Source organism: Oncorhynchus tshawytscha, linkage group LG17, assembly GCF_018296145.1.
Source record: "Oncorhynchus tshawytscha isolate Ot180627B linkage group LG17, Otsh_v2.0, whole genome shotgun sequence".
NCBI lineage: Eukaryota > Metazoa > Chordata > Actinopteri > Salmoniformes > Salmonidae > Oncorhynchus > Oncorhynchus tshawytscha.
In genome coordinates this window covers 23,986,311-24,013,119 of record NC_056445.1, presented here as the reverse complement: position 1 = coordinate 24,013,119, position 26,809 = coordinate 23,986,311, and the positions used below count along the sequence as shown (strand labels likewise).

Here is a 26,809-nt window from a genome sequence, read left to right as displayed (position 1 = left end):
AATCGCAATACATCTAGAATCGTAATACATATTGTATCAGCACACAAGTATCGTGACAATATATTGTATCCTGAGGTCCCTGGAAATTCCCAGCCTTAATAACAACCCACAAATCAACATATTTGGACTTTTATTGTTTTACAGCATTAGGGACCGGTTTCTGTTGTAATCCCATTGTAAACAAGGCCTGTTTCATAGTCAGTGGAGATTCTCATAACTAAAGGTGGGAGACTGCAAACAACCATTTCAAACAGGATACAGGTATATAATTCTCCATACATCTTCATGTACATATTTACTTAATATTCATGTCAACTGTAAGAGTACTGTTAGTTAAGTGAGGTCCCGGTAGGGCAAAGTACATTAGCACAAAACGGAAAGAAAGTCACCCCTACAGCTTAGAGACATCCTAAAAAAAACATCTGGCAAAAAGGACATTGTTTACGAAAAAAGTTAGAAAAATCTATTCCTACACAAGCTGAATGATATAGATACGGTATCTCAGTGAGAAAGGGGGTGGGGAGGATGTATAGCGCCATGCACATACACAGTTCTTACGGGAATTTAAGACTTTCCGTCTTGTGCGGTCATCATCGACCCCCATTTCAAGGCATATCTCTGGTAATCAGAGCAGGTCAAAGCTGCTAGCAATTGGTGCCACAATCTGGGACAGGGGTGGAGCGAGGGACTACATTGCTGGCGATTCGTAGCTTTAAATTTGGGCTTTTAGTATTAATAACACCAAAGTGTAACAGAGAGCATGTTGATAGATTTGGCAGTATGTACGGAATTAGAAAAAAGCGGAATATAAATAGAGCCGTGTTGAGGCTTTAAAAAACTAAAAAGCATGCATATCAAAACCCTTCATGCTCCTTCGAGCCACTGGGACTTTCTTCAGCAGAGATCGTCAACTAGATTCAGCCACGGGACAATTTCTTGGGTGGATGGGCAGGGGCCGGAACATAATTACAAATCATTTGTAGACTGCAAATTGACCGCAGGAGGTCCAAACAGATATAACTTAAACAATAATTTCAAACCTTGCTTACATTTAGTATACGATGACATCTCTGTATTTATTATCTGTAGGAATACTTGGGAACAGATATCCAAAATTAAAATCACTTGGTTCTGATAAACTGGTGTTTTTACACTCTTGTTCCAAGCATAATAATTATTTATTTACCGGGGGGGCCAAATTAAACCACGTGGGTTAAATTTGGCACGTGGGCTACCAGTTGGGGAACCCTGCTCTGCAGCTTTTAAATCAAACAATTCTCTAAACTCGTTTCATTCCAGTCTAAAAGATTATCGCATTACCCATCTGAGACAGACACTGTGGTTTTAAAAACGTCCCTTGCCGATCTTTTGGCCCCAACCGTGCTCTCAACACACTAGAAGCATTGTGATAGGCCACTAGTTGATTGGTTCACGTCGACTAAGGGGGGTATGACATGGCCACTACAGCGAGGAAACGTCACCTAGTCTAGAATCCCAGCTAATGAGTCTGTCGGTTGAATCACAGTCAAAAGTTTAACAAAACAATATACTTTTCTCAAAGCAGTTAACATCTTTCTGCATAAACAGAGCTAACTACATAGATAAAGGAGGATTGCCATAATACACTTGCACAGAGTAGCAAGACAAGTGTTTTTCCACATATATAGTTTGATTGGGATGTTTGTGGCTTCTGATGTGGAGGTGTCAGTACGAGCAGATCCCAGGGAATACAGAGGGGTGACAGTATGGCTCTCTCAGTTTCACCAGGAAGAGGAAGATAGCATAACAGCACCTTCTTCACTGAGTTTGTCCTCACACACACACACACACACACGCACAAATACTTCCTTCAACACGCTCTCACACCCCCCAAGGGGACCGGTATTCTGGGAGGGGGTTATGGTGAAAACCCTGATGTTCCACTTCGTAAGTGCAAAATCCCATGTTTCCCAGGTGATGGTGTTTGTTTTGCAGGTGTCCCCCCCAGACCTCTCCCGTGGGGTGTGTGGGGAGTCGGCAGGGAGAGTGATGAGGTGGGTGTCAGATGTGGCGGGTACGTTTGGTCACAACGGGGGTGGGGGCGTCGGGGGCAGCCCTAGTCCGCTTCTTTCTGGCCCCTCCATCAGTAAAGTCGTTTCTCGTAACTGCAGAGAGAGAGGGCATCGCGAAAACACAATGATACCATCAATCAGTTAATGATAATCAATAATATAAACGACCACACAAAACAATTCCTATCACCTGCTCTAAAACACACACAACAATTCCCATCACCTGCCCTAAAACACAAAACAATTCCTATTACCTGCTCTAAAACAACCGGATAGAACCCTTTCCTACTACATCAGCTATCAATCTGTCTAAGCAATAAGATACTGATTCAACTATAAAACAAAGGTTGACAAATCCCATTCAATCCCCCATCATCTTGCCAGTTATTACAGGGTTATCTGCCCTATGGATAACTGGGGAAGGAGAGGATGGAAGGAGGCTAGTGGACAGAGAGGAGACTAACAAAGCTTCCCATAATTCATCCCCATTCAAAGATGAAATACGTAAATGGCGAGCACCCCTCCTCCCACTAACAAGATAATAGTCTGAAGGGGAACGTCACATCGCCATATTAGCCGTCCTTATGGCTAGCTGCCAGATTCAAACATCAAGATGGGAAGCACTTATCTAAAGGTAAGATTTACATTTCCCACCTGGATCATTTAAATCAACAAGATTAAACTTAGCCATTCAATTTAGAAACAAGGGGAGAGTTGTTCTACATGCAAATGGCGATGTGGAGCCCACCACTAGGCCACACCCTTCACTTCACAGGTCTATGTACGTGTACTTACATGGAACAACAGAACATCTATGGTGAAAGAGGGAGAGAAAGGACTGATGTCTGAGAAAGAGGCAACACTATCAGTAGTAGAAAAGTCATCGCTATCTACTGCTACACACACATTTAAATTCCACTGTGTGCGTGTGTGTGGGAGACAGAGTCCAACGTACGAGTGAAGCCCATGGACTCCTCCTTCCACCTGAGCAGACGTGGTCCTCTTCTCAAACTTCAGCTCTCCAGAGTACATCATGGAGCTGTGGAAAACACAATATCAGAGATCACTCAGTCACACACACACTATTATCAGAGATCACACACTGGTCCCCTCTACCTCACACACACTCAACTCACCGTAGAACAGAGAGACTCTTGGCGCCGATGTCCTGACAGCCATGTTGGATGCCAGCGATCAGGTAGGGGATAAACTTGTGGATGGAGCCCTTGTCTTGGACAGAGCCGGACACGCCCTGAGCCACCTTCACCTTGTCCCCTTCACTGTGGAATCAGCCAGTCAGAACACAGAGACGGTTTAGACACAGCTGTGGAATCAGCCAGTCAGAACACAGAGACGGGTTAGACAGAGACGGGTTAGACACTGCTGATGGACAGCGAAATTCTCAAACAAGAGAGCAGCTTAAACACAGGAAAGTTGGCACCATTTGTTTTGAGAAAATGACTTACATTTGTCATATATTGTATCACAATGTGAACCGTCTGAATGAAGGACAAACCAATAAATACATGTATATAATCAGACATAAAATATTAATTTCACTCATCAGCGATTAAAACATCTTAGGGCTGCAATCCCGTTAACGGGATGATATGACAACAGCCAGTGAAAGTCCAGGGCGCCAAATTCAAAACAGAAATCTCAATTAAAATTCTGTTATACTCACAGACATCATTCAAACAGTGTTAGAAACTTCAGAGTGTTTTCTATCCAATACTACTAATAATATTCATATATTAGCAACTGAGACTGAGGAGCAGGCCATTTACTTTGGGCACCTTATTCAGCCAAGCTACTCAATACTGCCCCCCATCCATAAAAAGTTTTTAATTAACAGCAACTGTTGATGTGCAATAACTTTGTTTACCTGGTCTTCATTCCAACCCTCCTATGAATTTTAATGTCTGATCAAGAGTTAGTCCCAAATGGCACCCTATTCCCTATGGCCCCTGGTCAGAAGTAGTGCACTATACAGGCCAGGGAATAGGATGTGATTTGGGTGTGTGATGTCCTCCCTACCTGAAGTAGCGTTTCTGGCTGCTGGTGCTCTTCTCCATGGCGTCCAGAGAGCCCATGCCGCGGTACTTCTTCAGCCGCACGCCGTCCGAGAAGAAGTACTCCCCCGGAGCCTCCGTGGTCGCCGCTAGCAACGAGCCCATCATCACTGGGGAGGGGTGGAAGAAGTCATAACTCAAAATCATTGGTTGGTACACATTTCTCGAACTAATTGTCATTACAGCTAGTGTTTTGTTATATCGATTACCATCAATCAGCTTTGAATGAATTAGAGTAATAGACATGATCTCATGTCTATTCCTCTAATAGACATGAGCTCAACAGTGGATTAGAGAAATAGACATGAGCTCAACGGTGGATTAGAGAAATAGACATGAGCTCAACGGTGGATTAGAGAAATAGACATGAGCTCAACGGTGGATTAGAGAAATTAGCTCAGATTAGAGAAATAGACATGAGCTCAACGGTGGATTAGAGAAATAGACATGAGCTCAACGGGATTAGGATTAGAGAAATAGACATGAGCTCAACGGTGGATTAGAGAAATAGACATGAGCTCAACGGTGGATTAGAGAAATAGACATGAGCTCAACGGTGGATTAGAGAAATAGACATGAGCTCAACGGTGGATTAGAGAAATAGACATGAGCTCAACAGTGGATTAGATAAATAGAGGTGCGATCAACAGTGGATTAGATGAATAAAGGTGAGATCAACAGTGGTAAACAGAAAACTAGCACAAAGACATCAAGATACTGTTAGACTATAGACCTGGGCTATTCAATTCTGCTCCTGAAGGGCTGAAAAACTTCTGGTTTCTGGTTCTACCTGGTAGTTAATTGCACTCACCTGGTGTCCCAGGTCTGAATGATTAGAAGGAGAGGATGAAAACCAGAAGTGTTTTGGCCCTCCAGGACCAAAATTGGACAGCCCTGATATATAGATATATATATATATTCTAGCCTATGAAATTAACCATATTGACCTAGTGCATGCTATAAAAGGGGTTCATGAAGGATTAAGCTAATGAATGAATGAATGGGTGAATAAATGACAACAGAAGAGTGAATGGTAATGAATGCATGACAATGAAACAATGAATGACTATGAAAGAGTGAATGCAATTAATAAGTGAATGAAAGGTACCTGTGGATGCCCCGAGTGAGAGAGCCTTGACCACGTGGCCCACGGTCTGAATGCCGCCGTCTGCGATGACTGGCACACCGAAACGTCTAGCATACTCTGCCACCTTATACACCGAGGTGCCCTGAGGCCGCCCGCACGCCATCACTACGGGAGACGGAGACAGGAAATGCGTTTGCCATCATTTGCTGAACGCAATGCTGTGGAGAAAGTTGTCGCCATGGTAACCGAGAGCAGATCCTTCATAAATCACCACAACGACAGAGACTAGCAACCAGCGTAGCATCTTGGTTGGTTACTCGCTGCTCTGATCCTTCTCCAGTTTTGCTGTGTAGCTTCAGCGGTTGACCTATACAGTAGAACTGATCCAAAGCCAGCTGCTATGGGTAGAGAATCCTATGCGAATTATCACATTTCTATTTAATATCACTAAACTCATAACATTTAGACGTAATACTACAATTCCAAATTGCACATTGCACTCAAGGTGTAGATTCTGGGTTGGGTCAATTCCATTTCAACTCAGTCAATTCCGCAAGTGGGTTGAGAAATATAAAACCAGCAACATCCTCTCCTGCATTCAGATGTGAATTGATCCTGTAACGTTGATAGTATCAGGGGGTGGGGTCACTACCTTCCTGGGTGATACAGATGGAGCCACAGCCCATACCCACTCTCAGAGCGTCCACTCCGGCATCAATCAGGTTCTTGGCCTGGGCTGCCGTCACCACTACAAGAGACAACACAACATCATCAGAAGGCAGGAAAAGAAAGGTTTGGTGTGTAAGTGTCTAATGTATTTTCCCCCCAAGACCGATCTTGATAGCCTCTCAAAGATCTGAAACAAGGATGGCTGGAAGTGTCATATAGTGATAAATCCTGTCCCAGCGCTCCACTCTCTCACCGTTCCCTCCCACCACCTGCAGCTCGCTGTACTTCTGTTTGATGTAGTTGATCATGTTGACCTGATACACAGAGTTGCCTTGTGAGGAATCCTGCAGAAACAGAGAAAACAAGTCATGTCTGCACTGCAGTGACACGGTCTACTGCCATTTAGACCTGAAACCCAACCGTAACTCGCCCCTAACCACCAAAACTGTATGAACAGGTCAACCATTAACCACCACGTCCACCAAAACTGTATGAACAGGTCAACCACTAACCACCACGTCCACCAAAACTGTATAAACAGGTCAGCCCCTAACCACCATGTCCACCAAAACTGTATAAACAGGTCAACCATCTACCCCAACCTAAACCCCATCTGGATCCTAACCATAACCTGCGACCTGTATGCTCTAGTCGGCTGGCCCCCGCTACATATTCGTCGCCAGACCCACTGGCTCCAGGTCATCTATAAGTCTATGCTAGGTAAAGCCCCGCCTTATCTCAGCTCTCTGGTCACGATAGCAAACACCCACCCGTAGCACGCGCTCCAGCAGGTGTATCTCACTGATCATCCCTAAAGCCAACACCTCATTTGGCCGCCTTTCGTTCCAGTTCTCTGCTGCCTGTGAATGGAACGAATTGCAAAAATCGCTGAAGTTGGAGACTTTTATCTCCCTCACCAACTTCAAACATCTGCTATCTGAGCAGCTAACCGATCCCTGCAGCTGTACATAGTCTATCGGTAAATAGCCCACCCAATTTACCTACCTCATCCCCATACTGTTTATATTTATTTACTTTTCTGCTCTTTTGCACACCAGTATCTCTACCTGTACATGACCATCTGATCATTTATCACTCCAGTGTTAATCTGCAAAATTGTAATTATTCGCCTACCTCCTCATGCCTTTTGCACACAATGTATATAGACTTTTTTTTCTTCTCTACTGTGTTATTGACTTGTTAATTGTTTACTCCATGTGTAACTCTGTGTTGTTGTCTGTTCACACTGCTATGCTTTATCTTTGCCAGGTCGCAGTTGTAAATGAGAACTTGTTCTCAACTAGCCTACCTGGTTAAATAAAGGTGAAATAAAAAATAAATAAAAAAATAACCTCAAACCCACCAGTACAACCACGTCGACCCCAGCCTGCATCAGTAGGTCCAGTCTGTACTTGTCGTCGTCCCTGGTGCCGATGGCGGCTCCGCACAGCAGCTGTTTGCGAGAGTCTTTGGAGGCCAGGGGGTAGTCCCTGTTCTTCTTCAAGTCTGTCCTGGCGATGATGGACACCAGCTCATCACTGTCATTCACGATGGGCAGCTTGCCTGGTGGTGGTGTGGGGGGGGAGACTTTGTTAACCTCTCTGGGATCGTTCGGGACACTAGCGTCCCACCTCGCCAACAGCCAGTGAAAGTGCAGGGCGCCAAATTCAAAACAGAAATCTCATAATTAACATTCCTCAACCATACAAGTATTTTACACCATTTTAAAAGATACACTTCTCGTTAATCCAACCACAGTGTCCGATTCACAGAAAGCATTCAGACATTTTCCAACCAAAGAGAGGCGTCACAAAAAGCAGAAAGAGATTATATTAATCACTAACCTTTGATGATCTTCATCAGATGACACTCCCAGGACTCAATGTTATACAATACATGTATGTTTTGTTCGATCAAGTTCATATTTATATCCAAAAACCTCAGTTTACATTGGAGCCATGTTCAGAAATGCCTCCAAAATATCCGGAAATATTGCAGAGCCACATCAAATAACAGAAGTACATCATAATCTTTGATGAAAGATACATATTTTACATAGAATTAAAGATAAACTTGTTCTTAATGCAACCGCTGTGTCAGGTTTAAAAAAAGCTTTACGGCAAAACCACAATATTCAATCATCTGAGAACAACCTTCAGCCACAAAAGCAAGCCATACAGTTACACGCCAAATTGTGGAGTCAACAAAAGTCATAAATAACATTATAAAACTTCACTTATCTTTACTGATCTTAGTCGGAATGTACTCTCAGGACTTCCACAAGAAATGTTTGTTTTGTTCGATTACGTCCATATTTATGTCCAAATACTCCCGTTTTGTTCGCGCTTTTAGTTCACTGTTCCAAAGGCACAATGCGCGAGCACAAAATCCAGACGAAAAGTCAAGAGTCTGCTTTCTATTCCGCAACAAAGCCTCCTTCACTCACGCCGCCAAACTTACCCTAGTAAAACTGACTATCCTACCGATCCTCGACTTTGGCGATGTCATCTACAAAATTGCTTCCAACACTCTACTCAGCAAACTGGATGCAGTTTATCACAGTGCCATCCGTTTTGTCACTAAAGCACCTTATACCACCCACCACTGCGACTTGTATGCTCTAGTCAGCTGGCCCTCGCTACATATTCGTCGCCAGACCCACTGGCTCCAGGTCATCTACAAGTCCATGCTAGGTAAAGCTCCGCCTTATCTCAGTTCACGATGGCAACACCCATCCGTAGCATGCGCTCCAGCAGGTGTCTCACTGATCATCCCTAAAGCCAACACCTCATTTGGCCGCCTTTCGTTCCAGTACTCTGCTGCCTGTGACTGGAACGAATTGCAAAAATTGCTGAAGTTGGAGACTTTTACCTCCCTCACCAACTTCAAACATCTGCTATCTGAGCAGCTAACCGATCGCTGCAGCTGTACATAGTCTATTGGTAAATAGCCACCCATTTTCACCTACCTCATCCCCATACTGTTTTTATTTATTTACTTTTCTGCTCTTTTGCACACCAATATCTCTACCTGTACATGACCATCTGATCATTTATCACTCCAGTGTTAATCTACAAAATTGTAATTATTCGCCTACCTCCTCATGCCTTTTGCACACAATGTATATAGACTCCCCTTTTTTCTACTGTGTTATTGACTTGTTAATTGTTTACTCCATGTGTAACTCTGTGTTGTCTGTTCACACTGCTATGCTTTATCTTGGCCAGGTCGCAGTTGCAAATGAGAACTTGTTCTCAACTAGCCTACCTGGTTAAATAAAGGTGAAAAAAAAAAAAAAAAAAAAATTACAGTTTGAAGAAACATGTCAAACGATGTTTACAATCAGTCCTTAGGGTCTTTTTATAATACATCTTCAATAATATTCCAACTGGACAATAGCCTATTCATTACAGAGGAAAAAGAAGGAACACCGCGCAGTAAACAACTGATTGGCCTCAGCCTAGCCCACTTGTTGAAACAGCTCTTATTCGACACCCTTCCACAATAGAAGCCTCAAACAACTTTCTAAAGACTTGACATCGGCTGGAAGCGCAATCTGGCCCCATAGACACAGCATATTGGATAGGCAATCACTTAAATGAAACTTCAAACCTCAGATTTCCCACTTCCTGGTTGGATTTGTATCAGGTTTTCGCCTGCCATATGAGTTATGTTATACTCACAAACATCATTCAAACGGTTTTAGAAACTTCAGAGTGTTTCTATCCAATACTAATAATTTGCATATATTAGCATCTGGGACAGAGTAGCGGCAGTTTACTCTGGGAACATTATTCATCCAAGCTACTCAATACTGCCCCCCTGTCACCAAGAAGTTAAAGGTGACCAAGTAATTCTGCCATCTAACCTCAAACAGTTCATAAATGACCTTGTACAGCAAACCAAAGACAATCTAATCAATAATAAGTTGAGGATGATACAATAGAACAATGTACCAGAAAACAGGCCACAATAGACTCCTAGAAGGACTGGACCGACTGGCTCACCTTTTTTGCTTCGCTGTAGAATGTCGTTAGCCTCTTTCAGCGTGACACCAGCTGGGGCCACCACTAGCTCCTCCCTCTTAGTCATGGCCTCCTGCAGTGGTCGGCTGTGGTCCTTCTCGGAGAGGAAGTCGATGTCTCTGGAGGTGATGATGCCCACCAGCTTGCTGCCCATCTTGCCAGTCTCGGTGACGGGGATGCCAGAGAAGCCGTGGCGAGTCTTGGCCTCGAACACGTCCCCCACCGTGTGACGCGGGCTCATTACAAGAGGGTCTGTGATGAAGCCCTGCTCAAACCTCTGGACAAACAACAAATATCTGTTAATAAACCATTGTGTGTATAGATGCACTGCAACCCATTTAATACCAATCAATATAAAATGATGCAAGTCATTAACTACAAAGGGAAAATGCTTTCATAGGCGTTTATGGGGTCTCACCTTAACCTTGCGGACCTCGTTGGCTTGGAATTCAGGGGTGCAGTTGTGATGGATGAGGCCGATGCCTCCCATGAGCTAAAGGCATTCAAAAACACCCGACAAATAAAACACACTTTTGGGAGACGGAATACTGTTTATGGTACGTTTCCCCCCAGCAACACAAAACACTTAGAATGTGACGGATGTGGAAAGCGCACAGTAATTTCTAGCATAGAGGACACACATATATATATTTTTTACTGGCTCGAATGTCAGGCTGCAAGGTCTCACCGCCATGGCGATGGCCATCGATGACTCTGTGACTGTGTCCATGGGGGAGGAGATGAGAGGCGTCTTCAGGGTGATCTTCCTGGTCAGGGCAGAGGTCAGGTCCTTGTGGAGAAAGTAAGGAGGACATCTTGGCTCAATAACCCACAACATGTTCAGGAAATCAGTCACTCAGCACACTAGATAATATTAAATCAAATCAAAGTTTTTGTCACGTGCTCTGAATACAACAGGTATTCAGGTATACAACAGGTAGACCTTATAGTGAAATGCTTACTTACAAGCTCTAAACAAAAGTGCAAAAAAGGTATTAGGTGAACAATAGATAAGTAAAGGAATAAAACAGTAAAAAGACAGGCTATATACAGTAGCGAGGCTATAGAAGTAGCGGGGCTACATACAGACACCGATTAGTCAGGCTGATTGAGGTAGTATGTACATGTAGACATGGTTAAAGTGACTATGCATATATGTTGAACAGAGAGTAGCAGTAGAATAAAAGAGGGGTTGGCTGGTGGTGACCATCATTGCTTGTAATGGTAAAGGTTGCTTTCTCAGTTGTCCACTAGGGGGCAGACATGCTCCAACAAGCAAATTTGTCCTATGTGGATTGGCCTAATGAAAATGACAGCTTTTGGTCACATTTCTCAAGCATGCTTTCAATGGCTGACTGGACGATGAGTCTCAAAGTCTCAGACGAGAGTTGGAACAGCAAATAAAGAACATGCAACTGGAAAGCAGACATCGCCACCTGGCCTCCTGCATCACATCCGGCCGTGATTGGGTGTCCCATAGGACAGCGCACAATTGGCCCAGCATCATCCGGGCTAGGTCGTCACTGTAAATAAGAATTTGTTCTTAACTAACTTGCATAGTTAAATAAATGTAAAAAAAAAAGAAAAATAATTAAATGTATAAACCTGTCATCAGAGAGACAAGACCGATGTTGCTTTGACTAAACTGATGCATGTGACTGAGGGGACATTTTTGCACAATCAGGCCGTGACCTTGTTAGAAACTATCTGCCAACACACTGGGAAAGTTCCCTTTTCTAAAATAAAACAATCACAGCCACTTCCACAGTCTTCTCAGCTGGGAGGGAAAACATGGCATGAGAAAACCATGAGAAAACCAGAGTGTGCATTTTATGACATCAAGAGCTGTCCTCCCTTATCTTTGGCAAATGTAAACTACCATACCAACTATTTCTGTTTGTGAAATGGGGGGGGGGGTGAAGAAAAAGGCTGGACACTGGCAGCCATTTTGTTAGCTCAACTGCACCACCCTGCCAAATTCTACTAACCTTTCAAATTGAGAGACCACCTCTGAACATGGTGTGACCAGCAATAATTTCCCCATTAAAACACCAGACAGAAGCCCACCTCACACTTATAAAACATCCCTGTGTGGAAGAGGGTGGGGGGGTCTATTTTAAACTAGTCTAAACAAATATTATTGCATGAACTTTGACTGTATTCACAGTTGAGACAGACAAACACAGGCTCGTCCAAGTTACCAGAGACTGACTCCACCGTCAAGAAAATAGACCAGGTTACAACCCTAAGGAGACTACCCACAACGCCACGGCAACAACGCAGACAGGCACCTTCCACAGCAACAAGAGCTGTGTTCTAGTCTGGACAAAAATGGAGATTAGAGATATCAATTAGATTAAAAACTCCTGATGGACGAGAGAGAAGTGCAGAGGGATTTCACATAAAGCCTGAGATTAACGCTCACATCATCCCCTGAGAGAAGAGTGAGCAACCAACCAACCAGGCACAACCATAAACAGAGAGAGACAAAAAGACACAGAGACCAGATGTGGGAGGCCATCTTTGTAAAAATAGGGTGGCTAGGAGGTTAGGGATGACGAAGGAAGCTGAGAGCATTTTTGGAAAAGCTGCAATTACAGAATGAGGTTTTGGCTTTGAATGCAGAGGGTTGTTTGTGCATCTGTGTGGACACAGCATACTGTAAAAAGGCTTTGGTTTCAGAAGTGGCTCTGGAGTGTCTGCTGAAATAATAAGGAATGTGTAGGAAGCAGTACTGCTCCCAATTGGTGCACCCATAGTCATTATCCCTGTAGTTTTCAGAGATCTGGAAGGACCAGTCTGGGGCGGCAGGTAGCCTAGTGGTTAGAGCGTAGGGGCGGCAGGTAGCCTAGTGGTTAGAGAGTAGGGGCGGCAGGCCTAGTGGTAGCCTAGTGGTTAGCGTAGGGCGGCAGGTAGCCTAGTGGTTAGAGCGTAGGGCGGCAGGTAGCCTAGTGGTTAGAGAGTAGGGGCGGCAGGTAGCCTAGTGGTTAGAGCGTAGGGGGCAGGTAGCCTAGTGGTTAGCCCTAGTGGTTAGAGCGTAGGGGCGGCAGGTAGCCTAGTGGTTAGAGCGTAGGGGCGGCAGGTAGCCTAGTGGTTAGAGCGTAGGGGCGGCAGGTAGCCTAGTGGTTAGAGCGTAGGGGCGGCAGGTAGCCTAGTGGTTAGAGCGTAGGGGCGGCAGGTAGCCTAGTGGTTAGAGCGGTAGCCTAGTGGTTAGAGCGTAGGGGCGGCAGGTAGCCTAGTGGTTAGAGCGTAGCCTAGTGGTTAGAGCGGGGGCAGGTAGCCTAGTGGTTAGAGCGTAGGGGCGGCAGGTAGCCTAGTGGTTAGAGCGTAGGGGCGGCCTAGGTTAGCCTAGTGGTGGTTAGAGCGTAGGGGCGGTAGCCTAGTGGTTAGCCTAGTGGTTAGAGCGTAGGGGCGGCAGGTAGCCTAGTGGTTAGAGCGTAGGGGCGGCAGGTAGCCTAGTGGTTAGAGCGTAGCCTAGGGTTAGAGCGGCAGGTAGCCTAGTGGTTAGAGCGTAGGGGCGGCAGGTAGCCTAGTGGTTAGAGCGTAGGGGCGCCTAGTGGTTACCAGGGGCAGGTAGCCTAGTGGTTAGAGCGTAGGGCCAGGTAACCAGCAGGTAGCCTAGTGGTTTAGAGTGTAGGGGCGGCAAGTAGCCTAGTGGTTAGAGCGTTGGGCCCTAGTGGTTAACCAGGTAGCCTAGGGTTAGAGCAGCCTAGCCTGGGTTAGAGCGTAGGGGCAGTAGTAACCAGCAGGCAGCCTAGTGGTTAGAGCGTTGGGCCAGTAACCAGCAGGTAGCCTAGTGGTTAGAGCGTTGGGCCAGTAACCAGCAGGCAGCCTAGTGGTTAGAGCGTTGGGCCAGTAACCAGCAGGTAGCCTAGTGGTTAGAGCGTTGGGTCAGTAACCAGCAGGTAGCCTAGTGGTTAGAGCGTTGGGCCAGTAACCAGCAGGTAGCCTAGTGGTTAGAGCGTTGGGCCAGTAACCAGCAGGTAGCCTAGTGGTTAGAGCGTTGGGCCAGTAACCAGAAGGTAGCCTAGTGGTTAGAGCGTTGGGCCAGTAACCAGAAGGTAGCCTAGTGGTTAGAGCGTTGGGCCAGTAACCGAAAGGTTGCTGGATCGAATCCCTGAGCTGACAGGGTAAAAATGTGTAGTTAAAAAAATATAAAAAATATTTAGTAGCTCTGCCCCTGAACAAGGCAGTTAACCCACTGTTCCCAGGTAGGCCATCATTGTAAATAAGAATTTGTTCTTAACCGACTTGCCTAGTTATATAAAGGTTATATGAAAAAAAAAATGTAAAACTGGAGGACACCAGTTCAACAGGCTAAGAGCAGCCTTCATCGTATGGCTTGTACCTACCCATTACTCTACCCCATTACTCTACCCCATTACTCTGAACACTTAAGAGGAATGGGCTACGGAAGAGGGTCTCAGAACAAAGTGGAATTGAGCCCATGAACAGAACAGTAGGCTGAAGCTAGGTCGAAGGGTAGTCTGTAGCTCAAAACCTATATTGAATTGTCTTAGCTTTCTGGAAGGTCTTGACAGTCAGAGAAGAGAGGACTACTCACCACATCGTCTGAGGTAAAATCAATGAAGCCCGGCAGAATCAGGAAGTCGCTGAAAGACAGACAGAGCAAAAGGTCAGGGGTCAAGGTTCACAGGTTGTCATGACTAAAGAAAGATGGCTTAAGACAAGAGGACTACAAGATTCATAGTGCAGTGCAATGCAACTGCCAGCCAACTGGTGACAGTGGGTCAGAAGTGGCCTATTATAAACCCCTCACCCTTTTCCCCACCCAATTTCAACGTTTACAAGTACCTCCACCATGTTGGAGTTGGGTCCATAGCAGGAAGTGTTGAAAGCCAAAAGGGGAATATGTGCAAATTAGCCCCTAGAACTGCCACTTCGACCGAGCCTGGTAACAATATAGGGAAAACTAGTTCTCGCAATGGTTGAGGAGTCTGACCCGAAAGTTGCCCGTGATATAAATTTGAATAAACTAAACTACGAGTTTGCGTTAAGAACTAATGGAAAATGTTTTGATCCCAAAAATTGTACGTTCATAAGTTCGCCCTCTAGTGATCGCTGAACAAGCTGCCCCTTCCCTTGTACTCTAGTCTAAAGAGAAACACTGTCTCACCCTATTAGTCCAGTGCTTGACAAAAGCATCTGGGGTTCAACTTAATTTCTTACACTGTATGAACACAATGGCAGGCAGAGAGAGAGCGGTAGAGAGCATATGAGACAGAGGGAAAAAGAAGGATGATGTGTTTTTCACAAATGGGTGGATCTGGTGGTTTGGCAGATGGGTGTGAAAACAGACAGACTGGACAGAGAGGGAGAGACGAATAAGTGTGCCTTTGTCAGAGAGAGAGAGAGAGAGATGGGGAAAAAAGTGAAAACCAGAATAAGATGGAGAGCAGGAGAATGGCTCTAAAGCAGATAGAACGGGAGGAGCGAGCGAGAGAAACAAAAACAGAGAGAATGGCCCCCTGTCCTTTATCATCCGTCAGAACATTCCTCTCTCTCCTCCGCCTGTGTGGGTGAAGAGATGGGGCCTAAAATATGTCTACCAAAACGGGACAGGGAGGGGTCCGCCTGCAACTGCCAGACACCTCACAAACATCAACACATTCTGGCACAGGGAGGCAGAGGGGAAAATATCTGCCAGCATTTAAGGAAACCACAAACCTCCACTGGTTCTGGATCAGCTCTCACTAGCCAGACCAACCCCTAACCAGCATGAGCCAAATGGTTATGACCATTCAACCACTAAGTAGAGAAAGTGGGTAGGTCTGATTTAGAGTGCACTTACCTGTCTAGACTTGCATACTATTAATGTTTAAATATCTATTGCCTGACAGTTCTGTTATTAAAACCGCTTCGGGACCTAGTAATGCTGGGTGCGACTTGATTCATCTTCATTTCATGCAGACAATTTGACACAAGCCTGGATAGCACTACTTCATAACATGGTTTTACACTTCTGCAAAGGCAGTGCACTACACATGTAGAATTATGTCACGATTGTAATCTTTTCATTTCTCGTCCCTTTGCCACGTAAGTGGATTGAGAATACATTGTCTTCTACACCAATGTCCCAGGAGAATATTGCGTTGGAGAGATGAGGGGGCTTGAACGGGGCTAATTAGAAGCCGAGGATGATTAGGTGGCTGTGATCATAAGACATCATAATGGAATCCTCCCATGAAGCCTTTGACAGAAAATGACTGCATTGACAAATTATTTTTGACAGGGGTAATATATGATAATAACATGCAGCAGAATCGTCTGCTGTAGTAGAAAATGTTGAGTTGCTGAAAGAATATTGATCCAGCTTGGTGAAATGGCCTTGAGACCCTGACAGAGCATCTCAGCTCACCCTGATCCAGCTTGGTGAAATAGTCTTGAGAACGTCTCAGCTCACCCTGATCCAGCTTGGTGAAGTGGTCTTGAGACCCTGACAGAACATCTCAGCTCACCCTGATCCAGCTTGGTGAAATGGCCTTGAGACCCTGACAGAACATCTCAGCTCACCCTGATCCAGCTTGGTGAAATGGTCTTGAGACCCTGACAGAACATCTCAGCTCACCCTGATCCAGCTTGGTGAAATGGACCCTCAGAACATCTCAGCTCACCCTGATCCAGCAAATCTCAGACTCTCAGCCCCCTGGCGAACACTTTGATAAGGGAGCGTGTATTCAGCTCCAGCGTGTTGGTGTGGACAGTAAGCCTGCCAGATTACAGCAGCAACAGGTAAGCAAACACCTCAAAGCCAGTAGGCCTTAGAGCCAGTGAGAATACATCTGGCTTTCTCAATTTATCTTGCCTTCGATTCCTTGCATCCCCGCCTCCCTCTCAAAATACATTGGAGAAGAAAGTCAGAGGGGAGTGACTTTAGACCCTCTCCTTTAGTAGGGTTAAAAAGGAGCCGAGGAGATAGGGAAAGACGAATTGAGAATGAGCCACTGTCGCTACCGTCCTGGGTTGCCATGTTTGTGAGGCAGTTGTCTGTGGTTGCCATGGTGGAGACACAGCTGTATGATACAGGTAACACCGGCCCAGACTTCCTCTGATGTCGTCCCCCGAGACGCTCACATGACAGTACCTCGGGCTAGTCATGTGCTCTGCCTTGCCTTTAAGCAGGATGTGCTTCATTAAGGAGTGGAGGGACGCGCCGGTATCACACACACTGCCTAATCAATTAACCCCTGTGAACTGGGACTAACTCTCCATTCAAATGTGTAGTGTAAATAGTGAATACCATTATTGTGTGGCTGTTAAGTCTGAACCCTAACATTTAGTCATTTAGCAGACGCTCTTATCCAGAGCAACTTACAGCAGCAATTAGGGTTCAACTGTAAGAAACAAAATGGTTGAGTTGTACCTGCTTGTTGTCTAAATATTGTTTTTCTCACAAACGCCACATAAATCGGTTTAGAATTAATATATATAGATTTTTTTTTTTTAATTACCCACCTCCCCCCCAATTTCATGATATTTCATTGGCAGTTACAGTCTTGTACAATTGCTGCAACTCCCCTATGGACTCTGTTTAGGCGAAGGTCAAGAGCCATGCGTCCTCCGAAACACAACCCTGCCAAGCCGCACTGCTTCTTGACACACTGCTCGCTTAACCCGGAAGCCAGCTGCACCAATGAGTCGGAGGAAAGACCGTCCAACTGGCTACCGTGTCAGCTTGCAAGCGCCCGGCTCGTCAGAGCACTGCTGCACCACTTGGGAGGCCCTACGGTATCCATTTAATCTGTAACATAGGTTCCATACTAAATGGCACCCTATTCCCTATAGTCAAAAGTAATGCACTTTGTAGGGGACAGGGTACCATTTGGGACGGAGCCACATATAGTCAAAAGACATAGGCTACAACATCAACACAAGGACGCGACTGTTACTCTATTTTAACAAGTAGGTGTTGGAAGCATTTTATAGCAGATAGTCATTTTTGTCAAGTCCTCTAGCCAGAGGTATGTTCACGAAGCAAAACGATGCAGAGAGTTTTGGGCAACAGTCTTGGGCAAAGGGGTGAAATTAGTGAAGTAGCTTGCTGTGGCAACATACAATGCAATGACCGTCTGCCATATTGGGGCAGTCCAATGCTTCGCTTGTTGAAATCAAGTTAGTTTTAAACAGAGTGAAAGTGGATTGAGGGTTATTCAGTGAAAGTAAAAACAAGTGAATATGAAATGAGCAGATAAAGGGCCTTAGGATATGAGTGCAGTCAGATGTCATTACTAGAAGATTAGATAGTGATTGAATGTCTCAAAGAATCAAATAGCAGTTCATGCACTATGATTATTCAGAGCAGTTCAAGATGCAGTCATATCATTACCGGAAGCAAATATCATCCTATGGTGCAGATCAGGTTAATAAGCAATCAACCCCCACCACCCCTGTCCTACTCATTCATCTGTACAGATCAGGTTAATAAGCAATCAACCCCACCACCACTGTCCTACTCATTCATCTGTACAGATCAGGTTAATAAGCAATCAACCCCCACCACCCCTGTCCTACTCATTCATCTGTACAGATCAGGTTAATAAGCAATCAACCCCCTCCTGTCCTACTCATTCATCTGTGCAGATCAGGTTAATAAGCAATCAACCCCCACCACCCCTGTCCTACTCATTCATCTGTACAGATCAGGTTAATAAGCAATCAACCCCACCACCACTGTCCTACTCATTCATCTGTACAGATCAGGTTAATAAGCAATCAACCCCCACCACCCCTGTCCTACTCATTCATCTGTACAGATCAGGTTAATAAGCAATCAACCCCCACCATCCCTGTCCTACTCATTCATCTGTACAGATCAGGTTAATAAGCAATCAACCCCCACTACCCCTGTCCTACTCATTCATCTGTACAGATCAGGTTAATAAGCAATCAACCCCCACTACCCCTGTCCTACTCATTCACCTGTACAGATCAGTGTTTTTCTCAGCCAGCTAAAAATTCAAATACAATTGGTGGCGAATGTGGTGTTTACTTCTGCCAAATTCATCAACAAGGTACTTTATTGATTCAAATCTATTTTTAATGGGACAATCATTTGCTTCCCCTATATGAACTCATTGTTTGGAGACAAGAGATTTTTACAGTATAGTGTATATAGTGTCAAAATGGTTGAAAAGTCAACCGTTTTACTCACTTGTAAGTCAACCCGTCGCCTTTAGAGCATAGCTCTTCTGCCGTTTGACCATCAGCGACAACAGACTGTTGTTGAGCAGATCTGCGATTCAAAACGTGTTGGCCATCATTACAAAGCGCCGCCCGCATATCGTCCATCATCGCTTGCGCTTAGGTTTGGACAGTACGAGAGGTTCTGTTTGGCATTTGTATTGTGGTTGAACTGAACTTACTTGTAGGTGAGGCCGTCTCCAACGGAGAAAAGCTGTTGTGCGGAGAGTCCGTCCTCTGGGACATAGCCCGTACCACCACTGATCAGGTAATCAGCCATGCTGTCAAATGAAAAGGACGACAAGCAGGCATTAGATTGTAGCATTCGATGCATTTTCAAATATAACTAGCCATCAATAGATGAAGGGTTAAAAGGTGCCTGTGAATGACTATTAGTGCTGAGTGATTAACCCAAAACGCTGGTGTTTTGTTGTTATTGTATTATTTAAACAAGGCATTTCGTTCAGGTTTCTTCTGTGATATCAATGAGACAAATGATAACAAGCCCAAACTATTCGATGTAGTAGGGAGTTGTAGTTTCCAAAAGGCCAATATTCTACATAGTTTAGCATGGAAAACGTGGTATTTACCTATAATGACCATAATCCATTTCATGCCTACTTGTCCATCTGTGTTTCTTTTAGCTTCCTACATTAAAGAGATAAGGCTAGTTCGAAAGGAGAGCAGTTGCTTCACGAGGTACACTACACAACCAAAAGTATGTGGACACCTGCTCGTCGAACATCTCATTCCAAAATTATGGGCATTTATACGGACACATTGCTGCTACAATAGCCTCCACTCATGAAAAACAGCCCCAGACCATTATCCATCCTCCACCAAACTTAACAGTTGGCACTATACATTCAGGCAGGTAGCGTTCTACTGGCATCCGCCAAACCCAGATTTGTCCATCGGACTGCCAGATGGTGAAGCATGATTCATCATTCCAGTGTCCAATGGCAGCAAGCTTAACACCACTCCAGCCAACGCTTGGCATTGTGCATGGTGATCGTGGGCTTGTGTGTGGCTACTCGGCCATGGAAACCCATTTCATGAAGCTCCAGACGAGCCGTTCTTGTGCTGACATTGCTTCCATAGACAGTTTGGAACTTGGTAGTGAGTGTTGCAACCGAGGACAGAATGTTTACACACTATGCGCTTCAGCACTCCTGCTTTGTGTTCTTGTATGGCCTACCACACCGTGGCTGATCCGTTTTTGCCCCCAGACGTTTCCACTTCACAATAACAGCACTTACAGATGACCGGGGCAGTTCTAGCAAGGCAGAAATTTAACTGCCTTATTGGAAAGGTGGCATCCTATGAAGGTGCCACGTTGAAAGTCACCGAGCTCTTCAATAAGGCCATTCTACTGCCAATGTTTGTCTATTGAGATTGCTTTGGCTGTGTGCTCGATTTTATACACCTCTCAACAACGGGTGTGGCTAAAATAGCCGAATCCACTAATCTGAAGGTGTGTCCACATACACAAAAGTATCTCTACCTGAAATTGACAGTTGGTATTCAGCAGTCAAAAAAGTATGCCTTGTTTACATTGAAGAAATACTAAAATTGTGATTTTGTCAGACAGCAGCTCTATAGAGGGGAGATGACTTGAAATTAAATAGTCATCAAATAAAACAAGTGATAAGCAGCCACTACCATCATGGACATTTTATTCACAGTCTCATTATGTGTTATTATCGAACCTGAAATCATGACTTCTTTAAATAGTCAAACTGAAACCTAGCCAAACTTACAAACCCAGATCGCTGCGCCCTAACGACTATGCGTTTTCAAAATGTGGATGACCCACTAACATCTATAAGAAACCTTTCTATTAGAGGGGGCATGCTGGCAAAATATAGCCTTACGAAATTAACCCTTTCATGCACGGTTCTGTAAATATACATGCCTAAAATAGCATCAGCATTAATGTTAAATAAAACACGTTGCTTTACATTTTTTCATGTTTGATATATATATTTGACAATTTACTGGATAAACACCAGGAAAATAGAGCACATCTTTATCTTTATTGCTTGTGGTGGCTGTCCATGCAAACAAAACAGCCATCAAGCGTGTTAAACAATGATGTGTTCAGCAAAACCGTTTCCTTCAAGCACATATATATCCAGACTACCTACAGTGTTCTGGGTAGCTGCTGAAAGGCAACCGTGAGCAATGCCTGTCAATACCGTAGCTAGCTACAGTAGTTAGCTAGCACTTACTAACGTTAACCGGCTACTGTACAGCTGAGTACCTAACAATGGTTACAATGCCTTGAGCCCAAAATACATGCGGGGAGAATAAAACATGGCTATATTAACGATTAATGACTAATCTAGCAAACTGTCCGCAGCCTAAGTATTTATAGATTTCCATCCATCATATGATGTCTTTAACATATCGTTTGCAATGTATTTTATCACCAAAGCGGCACTATAAATTAGCCATCTAATTTCTTGCCACGCAGGTCAAAATGATCAGTGCGTTATTCAGCAGGAGCATGTGTCAGCTAACGGTAGCCGGCTAGCAAGCTAACTAACATGTTTCAACTCATTACTGAAGATGCTCTGTATTCTATGCAATTAGCCACCTCACCACGTTCTTAGTCTTACTTACAGTTACCTAATGTTAGCTACGTTAAGAAAATGTCAAACAAAAAAATCAATTCCAGCCCGTTTTCTACCTCTTGAAGCTGACCACGTTGAAGGTGTTCGGAAATGCGAACTTTCCAGCTGTAGCTAGCAAGTCCAAAATGAGCGGAAGCAATGTGTGCTTTCTCTATTATGGAGGGAACCAACCCACAATTAATTCCCCTACTACAAACTCAAGTGATGATGCGAGGCTGGTCCAAATTTGATTGCCTTTCGCTGCTAGTGTATACGCGTTAAATAAGAAGAAGAATATTTTCGCAGAAGCGTCGGAAATGGATGCGTCACATCCCCTCTCCTCCCACGTGGGGCGCTCATTGAATACGAAAACATGAGGGTAAAATCCCAACTCAATCACAGACTTTACAGGTTAGTGAGATTATGTCCTTGTAATTTATGTAATATACCTAATATGCATAGTGCAGACCATACATCTTTTGGAGGAGAAAATCATGCATTTAGGCTACAGGGAAATTGGCACTATATTCTGGCAGTGCCAAAGTCCATATATTATCATTTTATAACCCACATATAACCACATAAACAGCCCTCCTACCATCCGTTTTTGGATCAATCAAGAATCATAAATCATTCAAATGTGTAGAAATCAACTTTTATAATGCTTATCTACTTATCAATCTAAAGTGACTTTTGTATTTTGACAAAACCCACAAATCAACTATTCTCAGATGGTTCAGTGAGGTGCAACGTTTGGTGGTATTAACTGAACAGCACCACTGTCAGATTTACAAGTCACATGCAACCAGTTACTAGTAACCAATTATACGGATGACAGTGGCATTTTCTGGTCTAGATTGACCTCAACTGACCAGTAGAGCCTGCCAGGCTACATACCTCCTTAAATAGCCTAGATCACATTTGACACATTTACAATAGATGAGGCTACACATTGATGGAATTTACCCAAATTTTCTCCTTCTTATCTTGTATATCATGGCCTATGACTTTCACTTTCAAATACAGGACAGACTGTTTAAAACAGAAAGAGAGAATGGCCCCCTCCTTTATTATCTGCCGAGACCATTCAGATAATAAAAGCACAAAAGTCAATAGACCATTGGCGTTCAAGCTGACGGATTTGGGAGAATCAGACTGAATTATTTAGGCTTGGCCTATTGTGCTGTATGTTGACCTGTGAATCCACAAGCATTGCGTACCAAACAGTTCCACACTCTCCCATGTCTGTGATGGTTCAGGGTTGGGAAGAGGAGCACACACACACACAGACATACACAGGCAGATGAAGTAGACCTCCCTCACAAGCACACACCTTTGTAAAAGGAGGACGGACAGCTCACTGCTGTCAATACCATCAGTGGCTGACGGTAGTCACTGACAAACAATTGCAACCTACCATCACGCAAGCAATGTCGCAATAAATACACATTTTGTTCTTCCTTGTCACCATCGTTTCCTGGAGAGTGGGGAATTCTAACCCATGCACTCTTGATCCTGTGCATGAAATGGAGTGGGACTGCTGTCGCTGTGTGCACTCAACCAACACACAGATATTCAGAGCAAATAAAACGAAATGCATTTGTAATGGTGACTAGTGATCCACCCTGCATTAAAACAGAATTCACCCCAAGTACATTTATCATGGGGATGTATATTGTCCCTTGGTCTACTCCCTGTGTGGCACTATACCAGGAGCCCCTCCTCCAGTACTACGCAAAACACAGAGGGCCTTCCCAGCCTTGACAAGTACCAAGGTGATCTGGCGGGTACTGTGTGTCTGTGCTTGAGTTCATTGCTTTAAATGTGGGTCGCCCACAATATGGGTCAGAGATTCCTCTATGCACACCCGGTGGCTATTTCAAGCATTGATTCAAACCCGATCCCATTAAGCTCTCCACCTGCTGCCCTAGCTGCAAGGCATAAGGGGGACCTGCCACTCCAAAAATAGCTTTGAGGCAGTTTCTGTTGTTTTGGCATCAGAGTAGGCCACTGAATCATAGCTTTTCAATGTGTTTAGGGGCCGCCCTCAGAATGACTCGCCATAAACCATATAAGACACAGGTGTCCTAGAGCTTCATTATGGGCTAACGAGGAGATTTAACTTCAAGGTTATTGACAAGCCAAGCTAAACACAGGGCTATGTGGCAGTGTAAACTGATACTACTCAATGGGCTGTATTTACATATTGTAACCATGGTGAAAGCAGAGTAATGAAAAGTAGTCAAAACAAGTGGGAGGAACTAATGCCACAGCTTGAATGCTCATTAGTCAAATATATACTGAATATACAACAAATTAGAAACACCTGCTCTTTCCATGACATAGACTGACCAGGTGAATCCAGGTGAAAGCTATGATCCCTTATTGATGTCACTTATTACATCCACTTCAATCAGTGTAGTTGAATGGGAGGAGACAGGTTAAAGAAGGATTTCTAAGCATTGAGACATTGATTGTGTATGTGTGCCATTGTGAATGGGCAAGACAAAATATTTAAGTACCTTTGAACAAGGTATGCTAGTAGGTGCGAGGCCACCGGTTTGAGTGTCTCAAGATGTGCAACGCTGCTGGGTTTTTCATGCTATACAGTTTCCCGTGTGTATCAAGAATGGTCCACCACACAAAGGACATCCAACCAACTTGACTGTGGGAAGCATTGGAGTCAACATGGGCCAGCTTCCCTTTGGAACGCTTTCGACACCTTGTCCAATTGAGACTGTTCTGAGGGCAAAACGGGGTGAAACTCACAGGAAGTGCTGAGGGCAGGACAGCTCATAATAATGGCTGGAAGGGAGTAAATGGAATGGCATTAAACACATTAAAACCATGTGTTTGATATATTTGATACCATTGGCTCAAGTCAATATCATGAGCCTGTCCTCCCCAATTAGGTGCCACCAACCCCGTGTGGTGCAACTCCAACTCAGGTTGGATTTCAACATGAGTCAGCTCCAGAGTTGCTACGCTAGTAAACTATTCTACATTTCAGCAAGTATCTAAAAATCTTCTTTGCCTGGCCCTTCACTAATATGTTGTTCTTTTCAAATGGATGCCAGTTTATTTCACTAAGTAATACTCTAGTACAGCTTTAACCATAATCTTGCTTTGCCCGACTCACCTCTCAGGGCCAAAGCCAGCCTGGATGCGGGTGGCGCTGTATCGCTGGGCGGCCGTCTCATGCCCGTGCCCGTGCCCATGCCCATGGGGGCTGAGGCGGAAGAGGTGCTCTGCGTCTTGGGGTGAGGGGTTGGAGCTGGGACGGGGTAGCTCTGTGTCCCCTACGATCCTCCGGTAGTCCATCTGGTGGCTGTCCCGCTCTCCATCCACCCCAAAGTGTTCGTAGCCGTACCCCTCCATGTTGGGTCTAATTGCCAAGCTCTCTTGCTCCAGTCTCTCACTCTGGTCGGTGACCTCACCGTCGCCCTCTGACCCTTCTGTCGGTGACGTCCCTCAAGTGGACTCAAGTCACGTAGGGACTGGGTGTTCCTGAACCGGGCTACCAGCTCAAAACAATTCCCACAGAACAGAACAAATTAGAACCATCTCAGCCAACCAACCAGACGAGTCAAAGGAGCTGAGGACCTGAGTTTGAAAAACAGAGCTACTTGTGAGAGACACAACACGTTCTCTGGTTCAACACATTCTTATCTTGGTCTCATAGCTCCAGTGTTGTCTTTACCGTCAACTTTGTTTTCGAATCCCAGGTCAGATACAAAAATACTCAGAGAGATATGAGAGAGAGAGAGAGAGAGAGAGACAGAAAGAAGGTAGTTATGTCCCTCCCTCCCCCATCTCTGCGCAGGGTGCACCTGCAAACCAACCCACAGTGTCCGCTAGGCGTGTCAGGAGAGGGTGTCACCGTGGTAATGCTCCTGCCGAGATGGCGTCGTCGTGGAAATGATGCCGGAGAGGCTTGTCGTCGTGGAGTCGTTGCCGTCCCAACGTTCCCCTTGCCCCTGTGAGAGAACTAATAATCACTGACCTGAAGGGAGATTGTGGTGGGAATGGGAGGAGTGAGATGGCAGAGAGACATGGCCCAGACTAATAGAGGGAGGGAGAGGTGGATAGAAAGAAAGACAGAAAGAAAATGCCTGCAAGGATAGAGGAGAAGCAGAATGGGATACTCAGTGTGTTTTTGTCCAGTCGAGTGCTGCTCTATGAATCTCTCTGCGTACAGCTTAACCCTGTTTCCTGTCAGTGGCACACGTCGCTTTCACAAAGAGGATTGGGGAATTAGAATACAGTGGGCTGGAGATACATGCAGGAGGCAGAGAGGGCACTTAAACACACTCCAAATAGACTAGCACTGTTGCAAATGTGTGTGTGTGTCTGTGTGTGTGTGGCCGTGGGACAAACCCACACTAATATAAAATAATTCCACAAACTGCTTGAGATAGTACCAAAGTATGGCCTTGAGGAGGATGCCTGGCTTGCCTTGGGCACAGACAGGTTCAGGGAGGTACAAACAGTGCTCACACTGCACCACAGGAGAGAGTGTAGCTAACACAAGGGTGACAGCTTCTTACATAGCCCCTGAAATACTCCTCAAATGTTCAGTACAATCTACAGTATATGCACAGTACAAACCATTCTGCTCCCAAAAACTGTGTGTGGATGTACCTTTAAATAGGACAGTCTGAGGCCTGTACTCTTAACATCTTCCAGACAGGGTTTTACAAGCTTACAAAATAGAATGTTAAAGGCTCATTTGACTGGAGCATGGAGCTAGCTATAGCAACAACCAAGGTAGTGGGTTCAATTCCAGAATGGGCCCCACATACCGTGCATTCAGAAAGTATTCAGACCCCTTGACTTTTTCCTAATTTTGTTACGTTACAGCTTATTCTGAAATGGATTCACATTTTTTTCCCCCTACACACAATACCCCATAATTGCAAAGCAAAAACAGCATTTTAGAAATGTTTGCTAATAAAAATGGAATTATCAGATTTACATAAGTATTCAGACCCTTTACTCAGTACTTTGTTGAAGCAAACTCCCTCCAGTCTTCTTGGGTATGACGCTACAAGCTTGGCACACCTGTATTTAGGGAGTTTCACCCATTCTT

General features: G+C 44.7%; 1 protein-coding gene across 6 annotated transcripts; it reads right to left on the bottom strand.

Moving 5' to 3' along the window:
- Window positions 1-113: 113 nt before the first annotated feature.
- Window positions 114-25,848, bottom strand: LOC112233928 (inosine-5'-monophosphate dehydrogenase 1b). 6 transcript variants are annotated; one of them, XM_042300475.1, is made up of 16 exons: window positions 24,860-25,848; window positions 19,288-19,386; window positions 19,077-19,157; window positions 14,469-14,517; window positions 10,593-10,694; window positions 10,323-10,397; window positions 9,887-10,181; window positions 7,243-7,442; window positions 6,133-6,223; window positions 5,863-5,958; window positions 5,232-5,375; window positions 4,089-4,233; window positions 3,188-3,331; window positions 3,007-3,090; window positions 2,847-2,863; window positions 114-2,144 (listed from the first exon to the last, which is right to left on the bottom strand). In XM_042300475.1, exons 1-16 carry the CDS (start codon window positions 25,096-25,098, stop codon window positions 2,041-2,043), a joined length of 1,965 nt encoding a protein of 654 aa, XP_042156409.1. In that variant the 5' UTR covers window positions 25,099-25,848; the 3' UTR covers window positions 114-2,040. The 6 variants fall into 6 exon arrangements, with proteins under 6 accessions (XP_042156409.1, XP_042156414.1, XP_042156410.1 ...); XM_042300480.1 differs by lacking the exon at window positions 24,860-25,848 and adding an exon at window positions 21,798-22,044; XM_042300476.1 differs by lacking the exon at window positions 19,077-19,157 and having other exon boundaries at window positions 24,860-25,846.
- Window positions 25,849-26,809: the final 961 nt, after the last annotated feature.